The 20,351-nt window shown below is 42.3% G+C and overlaps 3 protein-coding genes across 3 annotated transcripts; 1 reads left to right on the forward strand and 2 right to left on the reverse strand.

Moving 5' to 3' along the window:
• Nucleotides 1-562: 562 nt before the first annotated feature.
• Nucleotides 563-6,503, reverse strand: LOC117857259 (protein tesmin/TSO1-like CXC 5). The gene is given in 9 exon segments (XM_034739844.2): nt 563-786; nt 789-962; nt 1,341-1,769; nt 2,518-2,612; nt 2,699-2,781; nt 3,247-3,603; nt 4,590-4,764; nt 5,342-5,446; nt 5,801-6,503. Coding segments are annotated over 9 exon segments (1,845 nt in total). The 5' UTR covers nt 6,205-6,503; the 3' UTR covers nt 563-763.
• Nucleotides 6,504-7,497: 994 nt separating this feature from the next.
• On the reverse strand, nt 7,498-11,001 carry LOC117854921 (pentatricopeptide repeat-containing protein At2g33760). Its single transcript, XM_034737181.2, has 3 exons — nt 9,161-11,001; nt 8,692-9,079; nt 7,498-7,956 (listed from the first exon to the last, which is right to left on the reverse strand). Exon 1 carries the CDS (start codon nt 10,963-10,965, stop codon nt 9,196-9,198), a length of 1,770 nt encoding a protein of 589 aa, XP_034593072.1. The 5' UTR covers nt 10,966-11,001; the 3' UTR covers nt 7,498-7,956; nt 8,692-9,079; nt 9,161-9,195.
• A 1,441-nt stretch (nt 11,002-12,442) lies between these two features.
• Nucleotides 12,443-20,224, forward strand: LOC117855819 (probable CoA ligase CCL8). Its single transcript, XM_072293718.1, has 17 exons — nt 12,443-12,753; nt 13,709-13,881; nt 14,673-14,873; nt 15,489-15,690; nt 15,920-16,008; nt 16,260-16,328; nt 16,969-17,022; nt 17,259-17,366; nt 17,484-17,582; nt 18,170-18,262; nt 18,338-18,415; nt 18,525-18,626; nt 18,888-18,978; nt 19,085-19,158; nt 19,362-19,541; nt 19,831-19,884; nt 19,958-20,224. The coding sequence occupies exons 1-17, from the start codon at nt 12,573-12,575 to the stop codon at nt 19,994-19,996; spliced, it is 1,887 nt and encodes a 628-aa protein (XP_072149819.1). The 5' UTR covers nt 12,443-12,572; the 3' UTR covers nt 19,997-20,224.
• Nucleotides 20,225-20,351: the final 127 nt, after the last annotated feature.

Below are 20,351 nucleotides of genomic sequence, written 5' to 3' on the forward strand. Positions count from 1 at the left end.
TTCAGTAATACCAACCATGAACATTCATGGAGGCCGGCACAATTGTTTCGTCCGTTAACCAAAAAAGTCACATGAATTATGTCTCACGCAATTGTTCCTCCAGCTCGAAGTATGCAAGTCGCCAGTTATGAATCAGTTGCAACTTGTAGCTACCCAGGATCCAACTCAAATTCTTTTGGAGCCATGAAAGGTGGCATTGTACGCACCTTGGTGCTATAGAGTTCATTGGAATTGTAAAACAACACCAGTGGCTTAACAATCAGTGGCACATCTTTACAGTGTTACCTTTTTTGGAAGAAAAAAAAAAGAGAACCCTACCTGTTACAACAGTTTGGCTCGAATTCAAATATGGCCTTTCTACCGTTCTATGCCACCTGACCACCACCTGACAACACATCCCCAGTTCCGCTTTCCAGTGTTACCAATGGAATTTTCCCCAAAGAATTGTTTGGTGGTAATAACACTAGATGTTATATGTAGTTATCTCATGCCGATTATAAGTATGTCAGTTGATGATATTTCAAGAGGGAAATAGAAAAGAGAAGGAACTAAAACGTAGAGATGAAAATGTCAAAAGCATTTATGACTAAACTATTCAGATGCCAGCATTACACTTATTCTGACCGATGATAATAAACCAGAATCCCCTAAGCTTCTAAATTATCGATCAAGACTGATACATGTATCAAATCAACCTGTTAAGAGGGTGCAGACATATGATGCTCTTGATCATTGCTGCACCCCAAATACAAACCTGGGACACCTATGTGTTCTCAGGCTTCAATTTTTGTCCAAATGCCCAGTAACAGGTTTTCCAGCAACAGGATGACTGCTGGAACCCTGTAGAGATGTTTTTACAACAGCAGGTGCATCTACTTTTGGATACGGTACTCGAGAAACACCATTTACCTGTCCAGGGTGGCCAGATGTTTCAGATTTGATCGCCATGGAGTACCTTTCCTCTGCAGGGGAGAAAAATCAGGATTAAACTCATCCTAGTCTTACAGAGCAAATAGAAAATGTGACTAGAGAAAATAGAAAAAAAAAATATCTGACACAATATACACTCTAGCCTGCCTAGGTTTACTAATGGGTCCTCAATCTCAAACACTGCAGAAGAAAGCACTTGTAAAGCAGAGTGTGTAAATGACATAGCAAGTCACCAAATTCAAATCAGACAACACAAGACCATGTAAACCCATTCAGTCAGCTGGATCCAGATTGATCAATACTGACAGATATCACTATGACTTGAAGTAACAGATATCACGACGAAGCATTAACGCGTGTAGGGATTTTGTGTTAGCAATTAGCATGGTGAAAAGGAACTTTTGGTGTACCTTTCATTCTTCCAAATGTCACAAGCTTACGGAGACAATCACGGAATTCTGTCAGCACAACCCTTTCTTGTTCTGCATACAGTTCAGATTGGTTCTGGTTGACAGCTACTGTCTGCTGAGCAATAGCATTTTGAGAAGTCGTAAACATTGTATCTTGTTCATCACACATCAGTGCTAGTGTTCCAGGAGACATAGGCCTATTGGACTTGTGATCATCAGTGCAGTTAGGTCTGGATTCTTCTAAAACAGCTTTGCCCGTATGAGTTCCCCTGCTTGAATGGTCATCAATTGATGCTTTGTGATCTGGATCTTGATTATTTCCTTCTCTATCATGGTTTGTCGATCCTAGGGAACCTGCCTTTTCATCTTCCTTCTGTCCCCCCCTTTCATCTTCTTTCTCTGGAACCCTCTCTTCCTGTGTCTTCCTGCCTGTTTTTTTTTAATTTCATAATAAGCAGCACATAACCATCAAGATAATGCATATTTTGTGGACTATGTAAATCACTCTTTATGTTGTCAAAGGAGTGCATGCTTGCAGGTTCTCAGGGGGGAATGAACTAATGCAACATATAATGTGGCCATACTTGTAAAAAAATTAGCACATTGAAGGACAAAAATGTAAACACGCGGTAAAACACACGTATGATCTGAGAAATATGAAGTGTCATTACAACAATCACTACTTGCCAGCTATCATGCAGTTTCAACAGGAAAAAAGTGGTATTCATTACCATAATATGTAACTTAATAGCTGCATCCAAGCAAAGCCCTAATAACTCAATAAGCATCTTGCACATTTTTTCTGAGAGAAGAAGCATTAGCATTTGTATCCCCTATATCTTATCCTCTGGTTGTTCCAAAAGAAACTTCGATAAAGCACTTCATCAGCATCCAAATTCCAGGCTCAAGAAATGGTGTAACAGGACAAAAAAAAATAGATAGAATCCTACTTCTGAACCATAACCGTGAAGAGTTAGTATTTTTTTAGGGAAATACAGTAGGGGCATCCCCTACTGTGTGAAGAGTTAGTATTGGAGTAAAGAGGTCCTGATCTGTGGGTTGCTTCACTGAATATCACCAAGATAACACATGCATGCAAGTAGGGTCACCTGGGTATTTTGGCCATGCGAAGTGAAAAAATTGCAAAAGGTAAAACCAGCAAAATGACGAGAAATACCAGCATATGCTTTTGCAGCCTCTCCTGACACCACCACCAGAAGCTTACAAAGGTCCTTTATGTCCTCTGTTTGGACAATGTCTGCTAAAAGGGGCCTGAAGTTGGATGCCATAAACCCATCAATGGAAAATGGATACTGTATACATTCTATGAAAATGTTGTATAGCTGATAGTTAGTTACCTGTAGCTAACTTTAAAGGGCCCCAGAGTGGGAGGATGCGCAGACTGGCTTATTGGAATTGAACCATCGGGTACTGCATTCTTCTGATAAATAGATTGATTAAAGAATGAAGCATAGTTTCACCGGAGTCTCATAATAACTGCCACTATGGGTAGCTCTATCTTATCTCCCCTCTAAAATTCAATTATAATTTGTAATCCTGTTCTAGAATAATTCGGAGTTCTCCCAAAAAAATAACAAAAAAAATTGTAGTTTCATAAGTTGCATTTATCTTCTAGGAGAATATAAGGAGCTAAACAGTGTCACGCTGCTTTATCATGTAAAAAGGAAAAGTTCTGTGCAAACATATGTTGATGATTAGTATTAAGAAACACTATTCATAACCTCAGTTCATGGTACAAACAACACATTATAAACTTCACTCCTAGTGACATAATAAAGCGCTTCAGCTTGCTTCTGGAGTCAATAACTCAAGAAGACAAAGCTATGCCAAGATAGAGAAATGAGGAAAAAACAATGTGTGCTGAAGTCTTAGATATGGCCATTACCTGAGGCAGGTGACTATTCCTTTGCGCCACATGTTCCTTATTTGAATGGTCAAGTGAAGGATCAATGTGCTTCCTCTTCCTTGATGTGGAAGGAGAAGGAAATCCTGTAGCTCCAATAGCACCATTTACTGCTGCATTTGTCACTTGCTGCATGTTAATGGAATTTTTGTGATCCCCTTGGAAAAGAGCTCTTCTTTCGTCACTCGCTTCAAAATTCTTGCAATCCATACACTTGCAATTTTCGGAGCATAGTATATTAGCTTGGAAGCACTCGCAGTACTTCTTCAGGCATCCTGACTTCTTGCAGTGGCACCCTTTATTATGCTTCCCTATTAAAGGGAGATCACTAGACACCTCCTGATAATTTCATGGACTAAAATTAATGACGCATGTCATGGCAGCACAATTAATATAAAAATGCAATAATGAAAAGGAGGTCTGTATTTGTATTGGATAAGTAAGCATATGAAATTATGAATAGGATTAGAGTCTAAGGTCAGTGGAATAACATATTTGATTACCAAAATGACTTTAGTCCTCACTTTTTATCGTTACCTATGACTATAACAAGAAAAATATGCATGAAACAAGACTTTATGTAGAAATGGACAAATTTATGAAAAAAAATTGACTGCATGTATTATAGAACAGCATATTTTTTTGGCCAGAGGTAGTGCTTCATATTACAAGTGGAAGAAACAAAACATGCACTTCTTTGCTGGGGCAGAGGTGACAAACATTTTGCATAGAAGACTAGATATTGGACTTTCATCAACTTTGTCTTTTTCCTACTTTGTTGGGATATATTTATGACAGGAAACCAATCAATAATGTGATAGTTTAATAAAGAAACAAGGGCTTGATTGAGGCTCAACAATGGCAAGTTTCTATCTCGAACTGCCAAATATAGAATATCTGTATGTTGATTTTGACTTTGAAGATTCAAATTCATAGTGGCTACAATTTGAACTTTCAAAAAATGCCACACACAAATATAACTACACTGATATACATTTCCCAAGAGGTATTATGTTTCTGAGTAATTGTACAGAGCGAATAAATTGCAGGCATGAAGTTCTGTAAAATGAAAAATTATCAGTTGTCAAGTTCTCTCAGCAAACTTCTGGTATAGACTAATCTATATTCTATACATGTAATTTTCTATTTTTCTCCACCAGCTAGGATGGTGTTTCAGTTCAACTCCTTTTAATTATAACAAAATATGATCTCTAAAATGAGCATGGACACTGCTATAAGTAATTGAAACTCAAAGGAATAACAAATAGCAATTATGGTCCCTAAGAAAGTAACTATGCGAACAATATTTGTACCACAGAACATACATTATTCCTATTCGCATGTGGGCTGCTCCCAATCTTAGGCCGGAATGCATCTGGATTACGCTCCAATGTAGCATCAATAGCTTCACGCCTGGCAGCTTCATTCTCAGAATTGTTAAAACAGTTGGTGCAGTTGCATCCATCACAGTGAGCACCAGAAGCAAAGCATTCACAGTACCTGTAAGAAACCATTAAAAGATTTCAGATGGATAGCATCATTACACACAAGATGCGCTGAAAAAGGTATCAAAACAGAGGTATATTCTTCATATTTCAAAAAAGAAGGGCTGACTTTAAATATGAAGGTCAAAACAATGCCACACTGGTATAGGTTTGCCTGTCTGCAGAGAATCGAAAATTAGGCATTTGGAGGTGATATGAAGGACTGAAGGGATGATGACAATATTTCCCAAATTATTTGTATTATAAATTATAATTAATGTTACTCATCTAACCTACATCTATGCATGTACATCCCTACATAATAAATAAGCAAAACAACACAAGAAGTTTGTGATATTCATCTTTCAGTGTGTTACATAGCTTATAACAGTATCTAAGCACCATCTATGAGAACTTTAGATCCTTTTGAAATCATGATGAAACTTCAGTAATAAGATTCCCCCAGCCATATAAATATAAATATATGACTATCCAAACAACTTCCAGCCCCTTGCCTCTTTTGCAGCATGTCATGAGAAAGCACCCATCGCAATATTGCATTCTTCTCAAGGTAAGAATAGAATCCAACTTACAACTTCAAACATCTGGAGTTCCTGCAGTTGCAGCACTTCTTCTTTGTGGGAGTGGCATCTTTCCCTTCATAGAGTCTTGGCCGTGGTTTTGGTGACTCTGGCTTCCTACAGTACAAGGCCCCAAAGCATAATTAGAACATTGCAGGAGTATGATGCAAATTTCGAAGGGGAAAACTAGAAATATCAACAGGGAGAATGTACCAAAAAATTGCTAGAAATGTTAGTTAAAGATAAATAAGATCATCTAACACAAATATGTATCTTCATTTCCAAGAAATGACAAGTCAAAATTTGGAAACTGGACTCGTGGTGACGCTCAGAAAATCAGAGATGATCTTTATATGAATCAAGACGACAACGGACTCACTCATCGAGAGAAATGAGCCACGTACGAAACAGAGAGGCGGAAATTTAGAAACTCCAACACTACATGTAAAAGCTCAGAACGGGAACACTCACAAGGGAACGGCGACCGGGGGCCGCTGCACTGGCTGCGGCGGCACCGGGCGAAGCTGCGGTACGGGTACCGCCACCGGCACCGCGTGGCGCGGCAGCGGCACATGCCCCACCACCTGATGCGGGCGCATCACCGGCAGCAGCCGCGGGTGCAGCTGCTGCGGCACCCCCATCGGCACGGCAGCCCTCGCGTGCTGCGGGGGTTGCTGCAACCCCACCGGCAACGACCTCGGCTGCAGCGCCCTGGACACGGCGGCGGCGGCCGCCGCCATCGCGGGGTTCCCCGCCAACGCCGCCGAGTTGAAGTCGAGCTGCCTCACCAGCTTCTTAATCGGCGGCTGGGTGGACGCAGCGGGCACGGGAGGCCGCTGCGGCGGCCCCCCGCCCCCCTGCTCTCTCCCCGCCATCGACTCAACCCGGAAGCTACTGGATCAAAACGCCCCCGCCGCCCACCAGTAACGCCAACGCAAACCCAATTCACAGCGGCCGCGGGGACCCGCGGCGAGATCGCGGTCGCCGGCTCCAGATCGAAGGGGGCGGAGGCCCCGCGGCCGAGTGCGGGGCGGCGGCACTCGCCGCGAGCTTCGGCGCGTGTTTGCGGCGGAGGGGAATGGCGGATTTTGGAGAGAGCTGGGGTGGGGGGATTAGTGGATTTTCCCTCTCGCTGCATCTCTCGACTGCCCCCCCTTCTCTCTCTCTCTTCCCCCCTCTTCTCACCTTTCTTTCTCTCCCACTCTTCGCTTTCGAAATCAAATTCATATTCTACGGCCGGATCCGCGAGGCGACCCGCCATCTGACGGCGGAGGCGCGGTCGGGGCGCATCCTGCGGCTTGAATTCATAGATGTGGGGTTGTTGGGCCTCTCGCCGTTCGATTCGACGGGCCTCGGAATCGCTCAGCACCTCACCTCGTCGCAGGGAGGACACGCACGCCGGCGCCTGCCGCTGACGCGTGGGGGGCAGAGGAGATGAGGACGCGGTGGGGCTGCGCAGTCAGCGTGTGGGGCGTGGCGCGGCGGAGAGGCGGCGGGGTTTCTATCGCCGGATGTGATCCGTCCTATCCTTGTGGAGTTCCTTTTTTTGGGAAAGGCTCCGGAACCTGCTCAACCCTAGCCTGTCTCATGGACTGTGGGGGCAAATAAGGTATGGCCCACCTGTCAGTATTTACTCTTGCATTCGCGGGAAGGTACATTTTGCAGCGAGCTCATTCTCGCGCGAGGGTTTTTAAAAGGCGTGACTAGTCTTCGGTTTCAGTGGAGGCCGCCAGTAGGCCACTGTTGAGCCCGTGAGATAAGCGCCATTTTGTTCGTGGGCTCTCTACCTCTCTCTCTGTATATATGGGCTCCCACGCTCCGGTATATGGGCTCCGCCGCTCCGGTGATTTTCTTCAAAAAGGATACCAGTTCCAGCTCGTGCTTCAAATTCTAAAGGGTCAAATATACGCAAATATGTCAATGCTAACTCGTCGGGAGTCGAGACATTCTGACTTGACCATGAAACTTTACCTCTGAAAAGAATAGTGAGCACAAAATCGAGAGTTCGAAAGGAAAACGAGAGTTCCATGCTTAAATCCTCTATATTGGGATTGCATTACAGTGTACAATCTTAATAAAATACCTCCTCCATCCAAAAAATACTACTCTCACTTCTTGAGGAATCAAACAGTTCCACATTTGATCAAATTTATAAAAAAATACTAACATTCACGTCTCCAAATAAATTAAGTGCAAACATATATTACATAATTAATAATTGATATTTTTTTACCATAAATGTTGGTACTAGTTTGTATAAATTTGATCAAATTTAAAATTAGTTGACTTCTTTGGAAACGAGAGTTGCATTTTTTTTTAGGATGGAGGGAGTACACGTTGGGGGAAAAATGCGTTAGTGTCACAAATCAAGCTAAGCGAGCAAAGGCCGCGACCGACACCGAGGCGAACAGCAGGAGCGTAGAGCTGCCGTGCGACTGTGTGAGGCTAATGCATTACTCGAAATTTATGTTCTGCGTCGTTTCCACCTCCACCCGCCACAGAACAGCGAGCATATCAGACCATTCTGCGACCACGCTCTCTCGCATCAGCGGTGAAGCTCGCAACTTCCTCTGCACATGAATCAAAGCGCCAATAAGAGCCACCCGGCGTTGGAGCACCACGGCAGCCTGCAGACAAGACAAAATAACGACCACATTTCAAAACAGTATATGCTTCCATTTCATCATAATATGTGCTTAAGAAGCATCACATGGATGTTCCATGACAATGAAAGATGCATACACCTACTAAAATGGCATTCTATAACTGTTCAGCCCCTTCTCCTTTGCAGTGAGTGAAATGCTTTAATGATTGTAATGTTGACTTGATCAAAAGTCATGCATTATGGCATGGTAGCTTCGAAAGAAAATGGCCTATTGTGAAAAAAGATTTAATGTATTTCTATTCTAATTCTATTATAGATGTCTTGGAACATATTAGAACGCATTTAGATAACGGTTATCTTGTTGATTGTTGAGGTGATTGGGTGCTCCATTGAGATGACTCAAATCCGATTGATACTAGGCACTAGGTAGGGCGGCTACAGGCATAAGGCATAGCAAAGCAGAGTGATGAGCCACAACATTCTAAAAGATATAAGCATACTACTAGCCTTCTATCTAAAGGGTGTGAAAGAGCCCACAGATAATGTTTGGACAAATATATACTATTGGATGCCAACAATGATAAGATAAGGTGATTGAGAAGGAAGGTGATGTATCATGCATACAATGCAAGGGCAATTTGTGAAACAAGGATTGAAACGTGGTTGCTTATCCATTATTGACAGCACAATGAGCGGTGTGGCTTTTGCATGAGAAGCACATGCATGTATTCGATTAAAGACATGAGAAAAGACTAACCTGAAGCATTACATACTGATATTCAGAAAGTAGGAATGTAGCATGCTCGCATGCTGCATTGATTGGCAACAGCTCAGGGTCAACCAGCTTCTTTGATCTGAATGGATGATCATACTAAATTCAGAATACTTAGTTAGACTGGTTTTACTATCTGTTTGGACTTTGGAGCACGGTTACTGCAGAACTGAGGACAGAATAACTTTGCCACAAGCCCAAGCCTCATGAGAAATGGTAGGCTCTTGGATGTGTGTAGTGTAGCTTACTCTACAGTCTTAAATAGAAGCATCCCAAGAAAAATCAGAGCTTGTTCCATCCCAAGAAAATCAGAGCTCGTTCTGCAACCTAAGACCTTGATGCTTCAGTTACAAAGCTGCGACATTGCAATTACCTGGAATCGTGTACGCTCGGTGAGATGAGAAATACTAGGCCTATCAGAGATTGAATAGAATGAGAACTAATGTCTGAATACCTGCAGATTTTAGCTTACAACAGAAGTAGGCCCTGTCACCAATATTCCTGACAAGAACATTTTCCATCTTTGAAATGGTGAAACCGGTGCTTATCTCTGACAATAATCTCCCGATTCTCCACAGCTGACATATATTTGATAGCTAGATGGCAATCCCCACATATCCGCAGGTTTTTTATTATCCTGATTGGAGAGGCGCTCCCAGAGTTCATCATGAGTCCAAAGGCTACAGCCAGTTTTTCACCATGATATCTTAATGCAAACTCCCTTTCCTCTTCTTCCAACTCATGCAGCACCGAGTCAGTTTCAGGCACATAACCAGCATCAGTAATCCTATGGATTAGTTCCTCCAAGTATTGGTAAATATCTCGAGTTTGCGGATGAGACTTCTCACCCATGCGAAACAAATGGGCAACACCCCCAATCTCAATCAAGCTGTATCCTATTTGCTTCTTCAATCTTCTCTTGATCATGGTATTCCTCACCTTCTCAACATGGTTCATTTTACCAGATAAAGCATATATATTAGAAAGCAGCACACAATGAGATGGATTCTCAGGCTCAAGGGCAATCAATCGCTCAGCCACCTCCACTCCAAGATTGAAATTCTTGTGCATCTTACATGCACCAAGCATAGCCGTCCAAACTTCAGGTCCTGGCTCTCCAGGTATAGAGTCCTGAATAAATTGCATGGCATCATCAAGAAGTCCTGCCCTTCCATACATGTCAACCATAGAACAATAGTGCTCAGCACGAGGGACCAATCCATAGGCACTCTTCATTGTAGCAAAAGCATCACGAGCCTCACTAACCAATCCAGCATGCGCACAAGCAGATAAGACTGCAACAAAAGTGACATCGTTGGGTGGTGGTCCTTCGCGCCTCATCAACTGGAATAGTTCTATCGCCTCATGGCCATGTCCGTGCATGCCATATCCTGCGATCATGGAAGTCCATGTAACCACATTCCGTTCCTGGAGCATGTCAAACCACTCGCGCGCCTTGTTCACAAGCCCACACCTGACATACATGTTCACAAGGGCAGCACCAAGAAACACACTCATGTCCATCCTTTCAGAAACAATGCGTCTCTCCACTTCACGTCCCAAGTCCAGAGCACCAGCTTGTGCGCAAGCAGAGAGCGTGGCCACGAATGTTGCAGAATCAGGCGCCTCCCCAGCCATCTGCATTTCCTTATACACCTCAATTGCCCGCTCAGCAAGCCCGTTCTGCTCATACCCAGAAATCATGGCGTTCCAAGCGACCACGCTTTTGTCACGAATTGCATCGAACAGCTTGCGGGCAACAGCCAGTTGGCCACACTTCGAGTACAGCGCAACAAGCGCCGTCTGCACGAATCGATCGGAGCCAAACCCGAGGAGTACAGCGTGAGCGTGGATCACCATGCCGACGCGGAGCGCAGACAGATCGGCGCACGCCTTGGCAACGGCGGTGAAGGCGAAGCTGGAGAAGGGGAGGGCAGCGGTGAGGAGGCTGCGGTAGAAGGTGAGAGCGGCGGCGGGGAGACCGCGGTGCGCAGCGGCACGCGTGAGGGTGCAGAACAGGAAGGAGTCCGGCGAGGGGTGGGAGGCGGCGAGGAGGTGGGCGTAGGAGGCGGCGCCGGCCGCGACCGCGAGGGTGGCTAGCTTGGTGGTGAGGGGCAGGGAGAGCGCGTGACCGGCGACGATGAGGCGCGCATGGGCTTGCTTTAGAGGGCCGAGGCGCGGACCGGCAAGGAGGAGGGCACTGTACTCCGGCGAGCGGTGGTGGAGGTTCATAGTGAGTGGCGATGATGATTTCGCCATTGTGTTTTGGCGGGTTAGCTGCGAGGAACTTACGTTGCGGTTTGAGAATTGATAAGATCAGGAAGTGAAAAAAAGTTTTTTTTTTTTTGCATTTGCGCGTGTGTGCACGACTTCATAAAATGATACGGAAAAAACGCTAACATCTTGAATTCTATGGAAAGAAAAACTTAGAAAAAAAAATATAAGAATAGATGCTTGAATGAAGCATAGGAAGAGAGACAACAAAAACTTTCCACTAGGTAATTTCAATAGTTTTGTATGAACTCGATCCTTTATTCCAAAAGGTTATATACAGAAATTTCTTATAGGATTTGAATTCACTCGATCCTAGAGGCTTGGTTTGACGCGCATAAATTCTTCCATCCTTTGAACTGTTTTTCTATGAATTTCTCGCAAGCTAAATTGCATTTTCCATGTGAACATATACATATTCATGTCAAAATTCTATTTGTTTGATTTTTGTGCGCATACTTCCTAACTTTAGTGGTGGATGCATTTGACGATTTGAATCATCTGCTCCCTCCGTTCCCAATCATAAGTCGTTTTGACTTTTTTAAGTTTATAGATATTATTATGCATCTAGACATACACAATATCTATATACATAATAATTCTATGAATAAAAAACTAAAATGACCTACAATTTGGAATGGAGGGAGTAGAATTTATCTTAAAGCTAAGAAGAAAAGGTGCAAATTCTAAAACCAGATACTCCGGCATCCAATATACATTATTTAAAAATGATATAATCTAACAACGACCTCCGTTTTAAATTGGAGGTCATTTGATTTTTCTAAATTTATAGATGTTTGTATGTACTTAAACAAACATTTATAACCTAGAAAAGGCAAAAACGACTTGTAATTTGAAACGGATGGAGTATTTGATAAGCCAGCACAATGGTCACTTAAATTACTTACAAATACATGGTTTTGATTTGATGACCATCACTGCACTCAGTGTGTTATTCAGGAACGCATATAACCTTTCAAAGATATTCTTAGTCATGGACTTTAGGCTTTGTAGCATGTGCTTTGATTTTTGAATTCCTGTGCTAACATCACACCATCCCCTGTAGTCTCAAACAAGTAGACCTATCCGAATCATTTTAGTTCGGGGTGGGGACATCACAATTCACAACATGTCTAAGTCGTTGCGAAAGTTCGGGAAGAAAACCACATCAGGACGAAAACGTTGTATCACCCTTACGGACTTCCGATCGCATAGCATCAGTGCATCATCAGCATCCGTAAAACCGTAAAACGCGTAGATTGGAGCACGGCTCGGCATGATGACTGGCATCCCGATCGAGCCGCAACAGCGACCTGTGGAGTGTGGACCCGGCCGCGCCGACGCTCCCGTCTCCCGCTGGAGGAGGAAGCGAACTAGTCTAGTCTAGCTAACCCGCAAAAGACAACAGGAAACACCACCATCATCAAGCGACCGACTTCGCGGCTCCGCGCCGGCGTTTCCCGCTCCCGTCCCAATTCCGTTGCCGGCCAACCAACCTTGGGGGTCGGGACACTCGCACGAGCCCGAGACAGCCGCGACTCGCGAGGGGCAGCAGCTGCACACCTACCAACCTCCCAGGCTGGGACTGCCCGTAAATGCGGACGCGGGCGTGGGGGCGCGGGGCGGTGGCGCGCTTGATGACGCCATTCAATCGCCGAGCGGCCCACGCCTCCTCGCCCCACCTGCTCCGCCCCTGCTGCTGCTCCTCCTCCTCTTCTTATTCCACCGTCCTCTCTCGCCTCCGACGCCACTTCGCCTCTTCCTCCTCCTCCCCAGGTCGGCTTCTCCACTCCCTCTCTCTGTTCTTGTTTGCTTGGGTTTCGGTTCAGCGCCAGGTGTACGTTGTTTTTGCCGCAACGGCGTCATCGGTTGAGCTGGCAAGTTTCGGCGTCTCCTGGCTGAAGCTGGACCACGCCAAACTCAATTTGCGTGTATGGGTTTAGCAGAACGGGAGGTGTTCGCCGTTTTGCCTCAGCCGCTCAGCAGATGCCCTGCGTAGAAGGTTGTAGGTGTTGTAGTGGCTCCGGATCAACGAGGCGGATGTTTGATGCACAAACGATCCAATCGGGCAGGATATGGTCCGAACTGTGGACCATTTGGAGCACTAGTGATGGCACAAAGGAGCAGTTGTCCTATGCTCCTAGAGGGTTTGGAACCCCCACGATCACGGTGCTCGCCTGCTCGGGCAGGGTTCTCGTTGACCTGCGTTTGTTGTTAGTTAGTGAATTAGTTGTCATTGAATTCTGTGCTGCTTCCAATTACATCAACTCTTCCATTCTGAGAATGATTTTCATGGGTTTATCTAAGAGTGTGTTTGGTTTGAGGAACTAGGTGATCCATCGTTTTCTCACTCCTCAATTTTTTGTTTGGTTTGCAGAATGGAATGAGTTGTTCCATCACCACCTCATACCTCACAAGCTAATAATTAGTACTAGTATGGAGAATATTGCCATTCCACCAAATTTGAGGAATGAAGTCATGATGCACCACCTCATCTAGAATGGGGTGGTTCCTCAAACCAAACACCCCTTATAAGAAGCAGCGGTTTAGGTTAATGGCCATCTTATTGATTTGAAATAGGAACACCTGCTGACTGTTTTCTCACCGTGCAACACTTAGTTTGTCAGTCATTGAATTTGTGTCCTATGGTTTGAAGCATCTCGTTAAATTACTGTGCATTCTTTTTAATTTTTTGTTCTCTAATATTTCCATTTCCTTGTTTGTTCTTTAGCATACCACACCAGACAGAACACCCATACGTTCATGGAGGTGGTTCAAGAAGTCCTCAAGCATGGCTCAGCAAATGGTGTCCGCACAGCTATAAGAGCTGACAAAAAGAGTTACAGCCTTCTCCAGCTCATTGCAGCTTCCCTGGATGTCCACAACATTTTGTGCAGCAAAAATGTACCACAGCTCCTTTTATGCTCTGCATATTCATTTAAGATTGCTCACTTGGTGATTAGAATGTTGAATCCTGACTTCGTTCCAGGTTCTCATATGATTTTTCTCTTAGCTTCCCTTTTCCTTTGTCTGGGACTCTGGGTGCATTATGACATAACTTCCACTCATAACGTTGGAACCAAAGTCATTTGACAAAATGCATTAATGCAAATGATATGTTAGTTCAGACTTCATGACATTGCTGAAGCAGTCCCAGAATTTGCAATTAGGAATCTGGGAAGTCTGCAGGTTGCCCTCCAAACTGGTTGGAATCTCTTGACTAGATAATGTGTATCAGATATTTGCATTCAATCAGTTAGTTTGTCCTGTCATTGTCCTTGCATGTTTGCTACAAAGCCTCATCAATGTCTTAATCGCAAAAAAAAAATCAGTAAGCCTGTCTCCTAATGTGTTTATGAAGATCATTGCTCTCCGCTCAAGTTACATTAATTATGTATATGTGCAGTTATATCATCTTCATGCTCCAAGTTAGCTTCTGCGAATACACTGAGCTACTGGATCCTCCACCTTTTTTTTCTTGGCTTCCCCATACATTTCATTTTGGCTTAGTAATTCAATGCATAATTTGACTGCAAGGAACTTTGTTAAACATATCTGTAGGAGTTCGCTTCTGTAGTCAATTTTTTTACTGCCAAATGGTTAATGCATAAGTCTACCTTACAGAGTTCTGTTAAACATAAATTGTACTGTTCTGTTAATCTGTTTTAGTGCCTACCTTACTTCTGTTCTTTTAGATGACACAAAATGGAATTCAAGATTCTTCCAAAGGAAAAATTGGAACAGGATTCCTTCATGGAGCTCGTGTTGGCATTGTGGCTAAGCCCTCTCCTGAATTTGTTGCTGGGGTATTTGGAACCTGGCTTTCTGGTGGAGTAGCTGTTCCCCTTGCACTTAGCTATCCAGAAGCTGAGCTTCTTCACGTCATGAATGACTCGGTTTGTTCTAAGCTTACAGCAACATTTCATTTTGCAAGATATCAATATAAACATTTCATTTTGCAAGATATCAATATAGAAATGAAATGCCTCCATTTTCTGCTGCCATGCTATGATTATACTTTCATCTTTGGGTTGCAATTACAAAAAACTGCAAAGCACAATGTAGATGTAGATAGCAGTGTTTATTAACTACTAAGTTTGTCACATGGGACAATTATCTTCTACATCACACATATGCACAAGTTTCATATACAAATTGATACATTTTGTGGGTGAAGTGGATTTCTGCACCTAATTGGGTTTGTACACTTGTGCACTTAAAAAGATTCATAAAGAAAATAACAAACAAAGACGCAGAGAATGTGTGCTGCAGAAATTTGTGCAATTATATGATGGTAAAGCACTGTGCCAAAAAAAGGGAAAAGAAATGAACTTAAGTACAAAAGATGTGTAAAACTTTTGTCCTTTTTCATTGTGCACATGATTATAACTTTTTACGGTCTTTTGCAAGTGCCACACATGTTCTGAACTACAATCTTTGGATTTTTTTTAAAGTGTAGAAAACCAACTGAATCAATTTGTTCGTTGGTTTCTAATTGCTGTGACTTGTAGGATATTTCAATGGTTTTAAGCACCAAGGAGCATCATGAAAATATGAAGAATCTTTCCATCAAGTGTTCTGCTTATTGTTCTCTCCTTCCATCTATCACTAGTATACCTTCGGAAATAAACCCCCAAGAACCTTCAAGCAATGAGGTGACTTCATCAGTCTCTAGTTTAATAACTGAGATCAACAGTTCAAAGAAAATCAAAGGTGCATTGCTCGTATCTGTTTTCTTACAGCAACTTTAACTTAGTGGCTGATGTTTCTTGCTGTTTCTGTTGTCTCCCTTTTTGTTTCCATTATTAATTCGATACTCTAGTTTTCTGCTTCCACTATCACTTCCACACAATCATGATCATTTACTCACTATTCGCTAATAATTCCAAATATTTTGCCGGAGCTCCTATTAACCTAATTTTTCTGGAGTTTGGTTGTACAGGAGATGATCCTGCTCTTATTCTTTACACAAGTGGCACAACTGGTAAACCAAAAGGAGTTGTTCACACCCACAAGGGCATCCTTTCTCAGGTGCATTTTTTATTTTTAAATAGATATATACATGATTCTAGAAATTGTTGAACAATGAACAGGAGCTAATATTTTTGTTTACTTTGCCTATGCCATTTCTGTACTTTTGCCACATTTCCATGGTTTTATTATTACAGTTGATTGATCTAAGGGTTTTTGTGTTTTATGCGACCTTTTTTAGTTTCTATATGACCAGTTTAGCTGGCATAATAAATTGATGTACATAACATTTATCCTTTCTGATTTGGCAGGTCCAAATTCTATCAGAAGCGTGGGGATATCAAAGTGAAGACCAATTTCTGCACTGTCTCCCGCTGCATCATATCCACACCAAATGCTATTGCTATTTAAATATTTAGCACTATATCATATACTAATATTTAGAATTGCAATTATTTCCAGGCCCCACTCGTTTATTTTGATTGAAGTATTCACTATTCAGCAACACCGATTAGTAGATGTCTAGGTATATTAACGTTGTGGCATTAGTCATGCATGAAGAGTTGCGACTGGTTGAACCATACATGAACCCAAACATTCCCAATACAGAGGAAGAAAGTGTTAATGCTTCTACTTGAAGTAGAGGAAGAAAGTGTAAGCTGGATGCTTACACATGCATGTCAGCTCCACGTGGGTCCTGGGCATAGAGTGGTTTTAAGCGCAGTGGTAGTACATGATACCTTCTCTCTTTCTGCCGTAGGAAAATTTATTGTACCACTAATTCTTTACTCTTCTTTCATATATTTTTACTTGTTATGCTCCTTCAGGTTTGAAACACCAAATACATGTACCAGCCCCCTCAATTAAAAAATGAAATTGAACTCCTGTACCAGGGGTACTTAGAAGTAGAATTAGGTTTTTTGCAACTTTTAATTTGAACAGTGATAGTGTCCCTTATGATTATGTTTGGGGGATCCATTTCTTTTGTCATCATTGGTGAAGTCCTTAACTTCAAGTGTACATGTGCATGGCCTTTTCAATGCCCTATTTGCACCCCTCTATTCAGGATCTGTGGTAATTGCCCTCCCTAACTTTATTTATCTCTAAATGATTTTTAGGAGATAATGCTATTTGATCAAAATTTAGTCTTGGTGAACTGGACTGGCCTTCTATAGCTATTGGAGTTCTTTTGTGTACATATATTAGATCCATTTTTAGATTTGATTTAGGAGATGTAAACAATGAAGCTTTTCTCAGCAGCACATCTGCAAAGATCCTTTCATGGTAACATATCATCTTTGTGATTGCAGGTTGAGTTTATTCCGAAATTCAGCGTAAGCGGGATATGGCAGAGATGGCGGGAATCATATCCCAAAGATGCCAGCAAAAATGATGAGGCCATCACAGTATTTACTGGAGTATGATTCCTGTCAGACAATAGTAGTCTACCTTCAGATTCTTGTCAAATTGCCATATGCCAATATGTCTTCATACTGTTTGATAAGTTAGTTATTTCGATACTTATGCTGTGGTAGGTTCCAACCATGTATACGCGTCTACTGCAAGGGTACGATAGTATGGATCCTGATCAACAATCTGCCTCTTCTTATTCTGCAAAGCAGCTGAGGTTAATGGTAAGTTCTTCATGTTCATTGAAAACTGTGTCTCAGTTCGGCTGCATCTCCTTTACTTTGTTCTGAAAGCCTCACAGCTACCTGCTATGTAAAAAATTGCTTGAAAGCACAACCGTGTGATATATGGTTTAATGAAATACCGATGGGCAATTGGGCATAGACCCTTGGATCCTGCTATTGAATCTGTGAGGTCGAACTGTATCTGTGTCTATGCTTGTTCAATCAACTGCAAATATACCTAATTAAGGACCTTGAGATATATAGTACACTTTGTAGATTCAGTGACCAAGAGGTGTTCAACATGTGGCTTAATTATCTCACCATTTCGTGGGCTTTAATACTGCAAGAACCTAAAAGTTTCTGCAAGAGTGTGTGAGCCCAGATATGCTTGTTTTTCCTTTTTAAGTTCTTCATGTTTTCTTGCTGTGCATCGAAGCGAAATAATTTCCTGCTATGTATTTGATTCTTACAGCTGTGGGTAATAGATGATTAGTGGGTTTTCCTGTAGACCTTTTTCGGCTCTATCATTGGACTGATGCAATGAAATATAAAAGGTTCTATTATTAATACTCATTGAATCACTGCAGATGTGTGGATCATCAGCTCTTCCTTCCCCACTTATGAAGCGGTGGGAGGAAGTGACAGGCCATCGTCTTTTGGAACGTTATGGCATGACTGAGGTAAATGGAACAAACATCAATCTTTCTCATCTAGTCAGTACACTACATGGCTCCTGACAGACTTATTGGTTACAGTTTGTCATGGCACTGTCTAATCCATTGCATGGTATCCGAAAAGAAGGTACAGTTGGTAAACCTCTTCCACGTGTTGAGGTACGACAAACAATCCATGGGAGTTAGAAACATCATTAAAACAATATTAATTCTGTGTATTCTGCGTTGCTTCATAATATATAAGGCATCTTTCTGTACTCTGACTCAGGCCAAGATTATTATGGAGGATGGGATTGAAACTACAACTGGAGTTGGTGAGCTCTGCATTAGAAGTCCATCCCTTTTCAAGGAGTACTGGAAAAGACCAGAGGTATGATTGTGCTGTTTAATTGATGATCATGACGTGCTGTTTTGGAGGGAACATTCCAAACCATCTAGGAAGTTCCTACTTACCAACTGCGACTATAAACTATACATCTTGTTTATTTAAATGCAACGCGTGACATTTCTGCTAAGCTGTACTGCACAAATAACAAATTTACTAGAACATTTTAACCATAATGGAGCTAGTGAAGGGTGCATGCTGAAAAGTTATTTTTCATCATTGAAAATGGTAGTTTTTTGTTTGCAGGTTACGGCAGAATCCTTCATTGATGGTGGATTCTTCAAGACAGGTGATACAGTAACTTTTGATGAGGAAGGATACTTCATAATTTTAGGACGTAAGTACCACTTTACTCACATGCACGCTTACGTCCTTCTAGTTGCTATTTTCATCACCTCGTGGTGTTACTGCCTGGGGGTAAGAGTTTCGGTTACCTTTTGCAGGCACAAATGCTGACATTATGAAAGTTGGTGGTTATAAGTTGTCAGCACTAGAAATTGAGGCAGTACTGCTAGAGGTAACTCACATGTCCTAGAAACTACTTTTGAAGCAGACACTAGATGATGTTAATAAAGTCAATGCACCTAAGAATCTGCTGATGTTTTTGTCAAATTTAGTTTAGCATGTAGATTGTATTAGGTTTGTATATGGAAGGCTTTGCACAGCTGTCAGATAACTCCCTTTCTTATGTTACCTAATCTGGTCTACTTTTGGCTTCAGCATGACACTGTATTGGAATGTGCGGTCCTTGGCTTGCCTGACGAAGCCTATGGGGAGGTTGTATGTGCAATAATTGTGCCTAAGGAGGATGCAAAGAAAATGGCGGAGCAAGACTCGAAGCCAGCACTAACCTTGGAAGCATTGACAAGTTGGTCGAAAGATAAGCTTGCTCCATACAAGGTTTGATATTTTGCATCATTTCCCCCTTTTTCCAGCTGCCTTTTACGTTCTCTCTTTTCATAGAAATTTTCCTTTGGCTGCATTTTCCCTAAGTGCCCTGTTGCTTGACATTATAAAATCTTTAATTTTAACAGAGAGTGTCAGTAGCATATGTTATATTAACAGAAAAAGTTCATAAACCATTGACAACTTGTTAGACCTACATTTACCAAGATAGTGCCTTCTTATCAGTCCTGAGTTCTCGGTCTCATTTGACATCGAGACTGATTCTTTTTTCTGTGGGTGCCAGATTCCAACAAGATTGTACTTGTGGGATTCTCTCCCTCGGAATGCCATGGGAAAGGTGCTGATATGATCTCCTTTGAATAATACTCTTGAATTGTGCCTGCAACTGACTTAGCCGTTACTTATTTCAGGTTAACAAGAAGGAGCTGAAGAAATTATTAGGAGCTTAGACTCAGAGTTTATAGATATCCTTTTCCTTATCATAGAACAATAATTTTCCAAAACTTTCCTCCGTTCATAGTATATTATTGTATTTTTCCTTCAGGATATAGCCGTAGATTATCTGTCGAGGGGGAAAAAAAGAAACACCGAACATATGAAATTCGCAACGGCCTGAGCTGTACTCCACACATTTCTTACTCTGTCAGAAAAGTTTGTGCCACATATCGCACATTCAAGTTCCAGGAGTTCATTCATTATATTGTTCAACCCTACAAGCTTCTTACACGGTGGGTGGGCCTACATGTATTCAAGGGTATTCAACTGAATACCCATTATTTTTGCAAAAAAAGTTTATATATAGTG

This window comes from Setaria viridis, chromosome 5 (assembly GCF_005286985.2).
Source record: "Setaria viridis chromosome 5, Setaria_viridis_v4.0, whole genome shotgun sequence".
Lineage (NCBI taxonomy): Eukaryota > Viridiplantae > Streptophyta > Magnoliopsida > Poales > Poaceae > Setaria > Setaria viridis.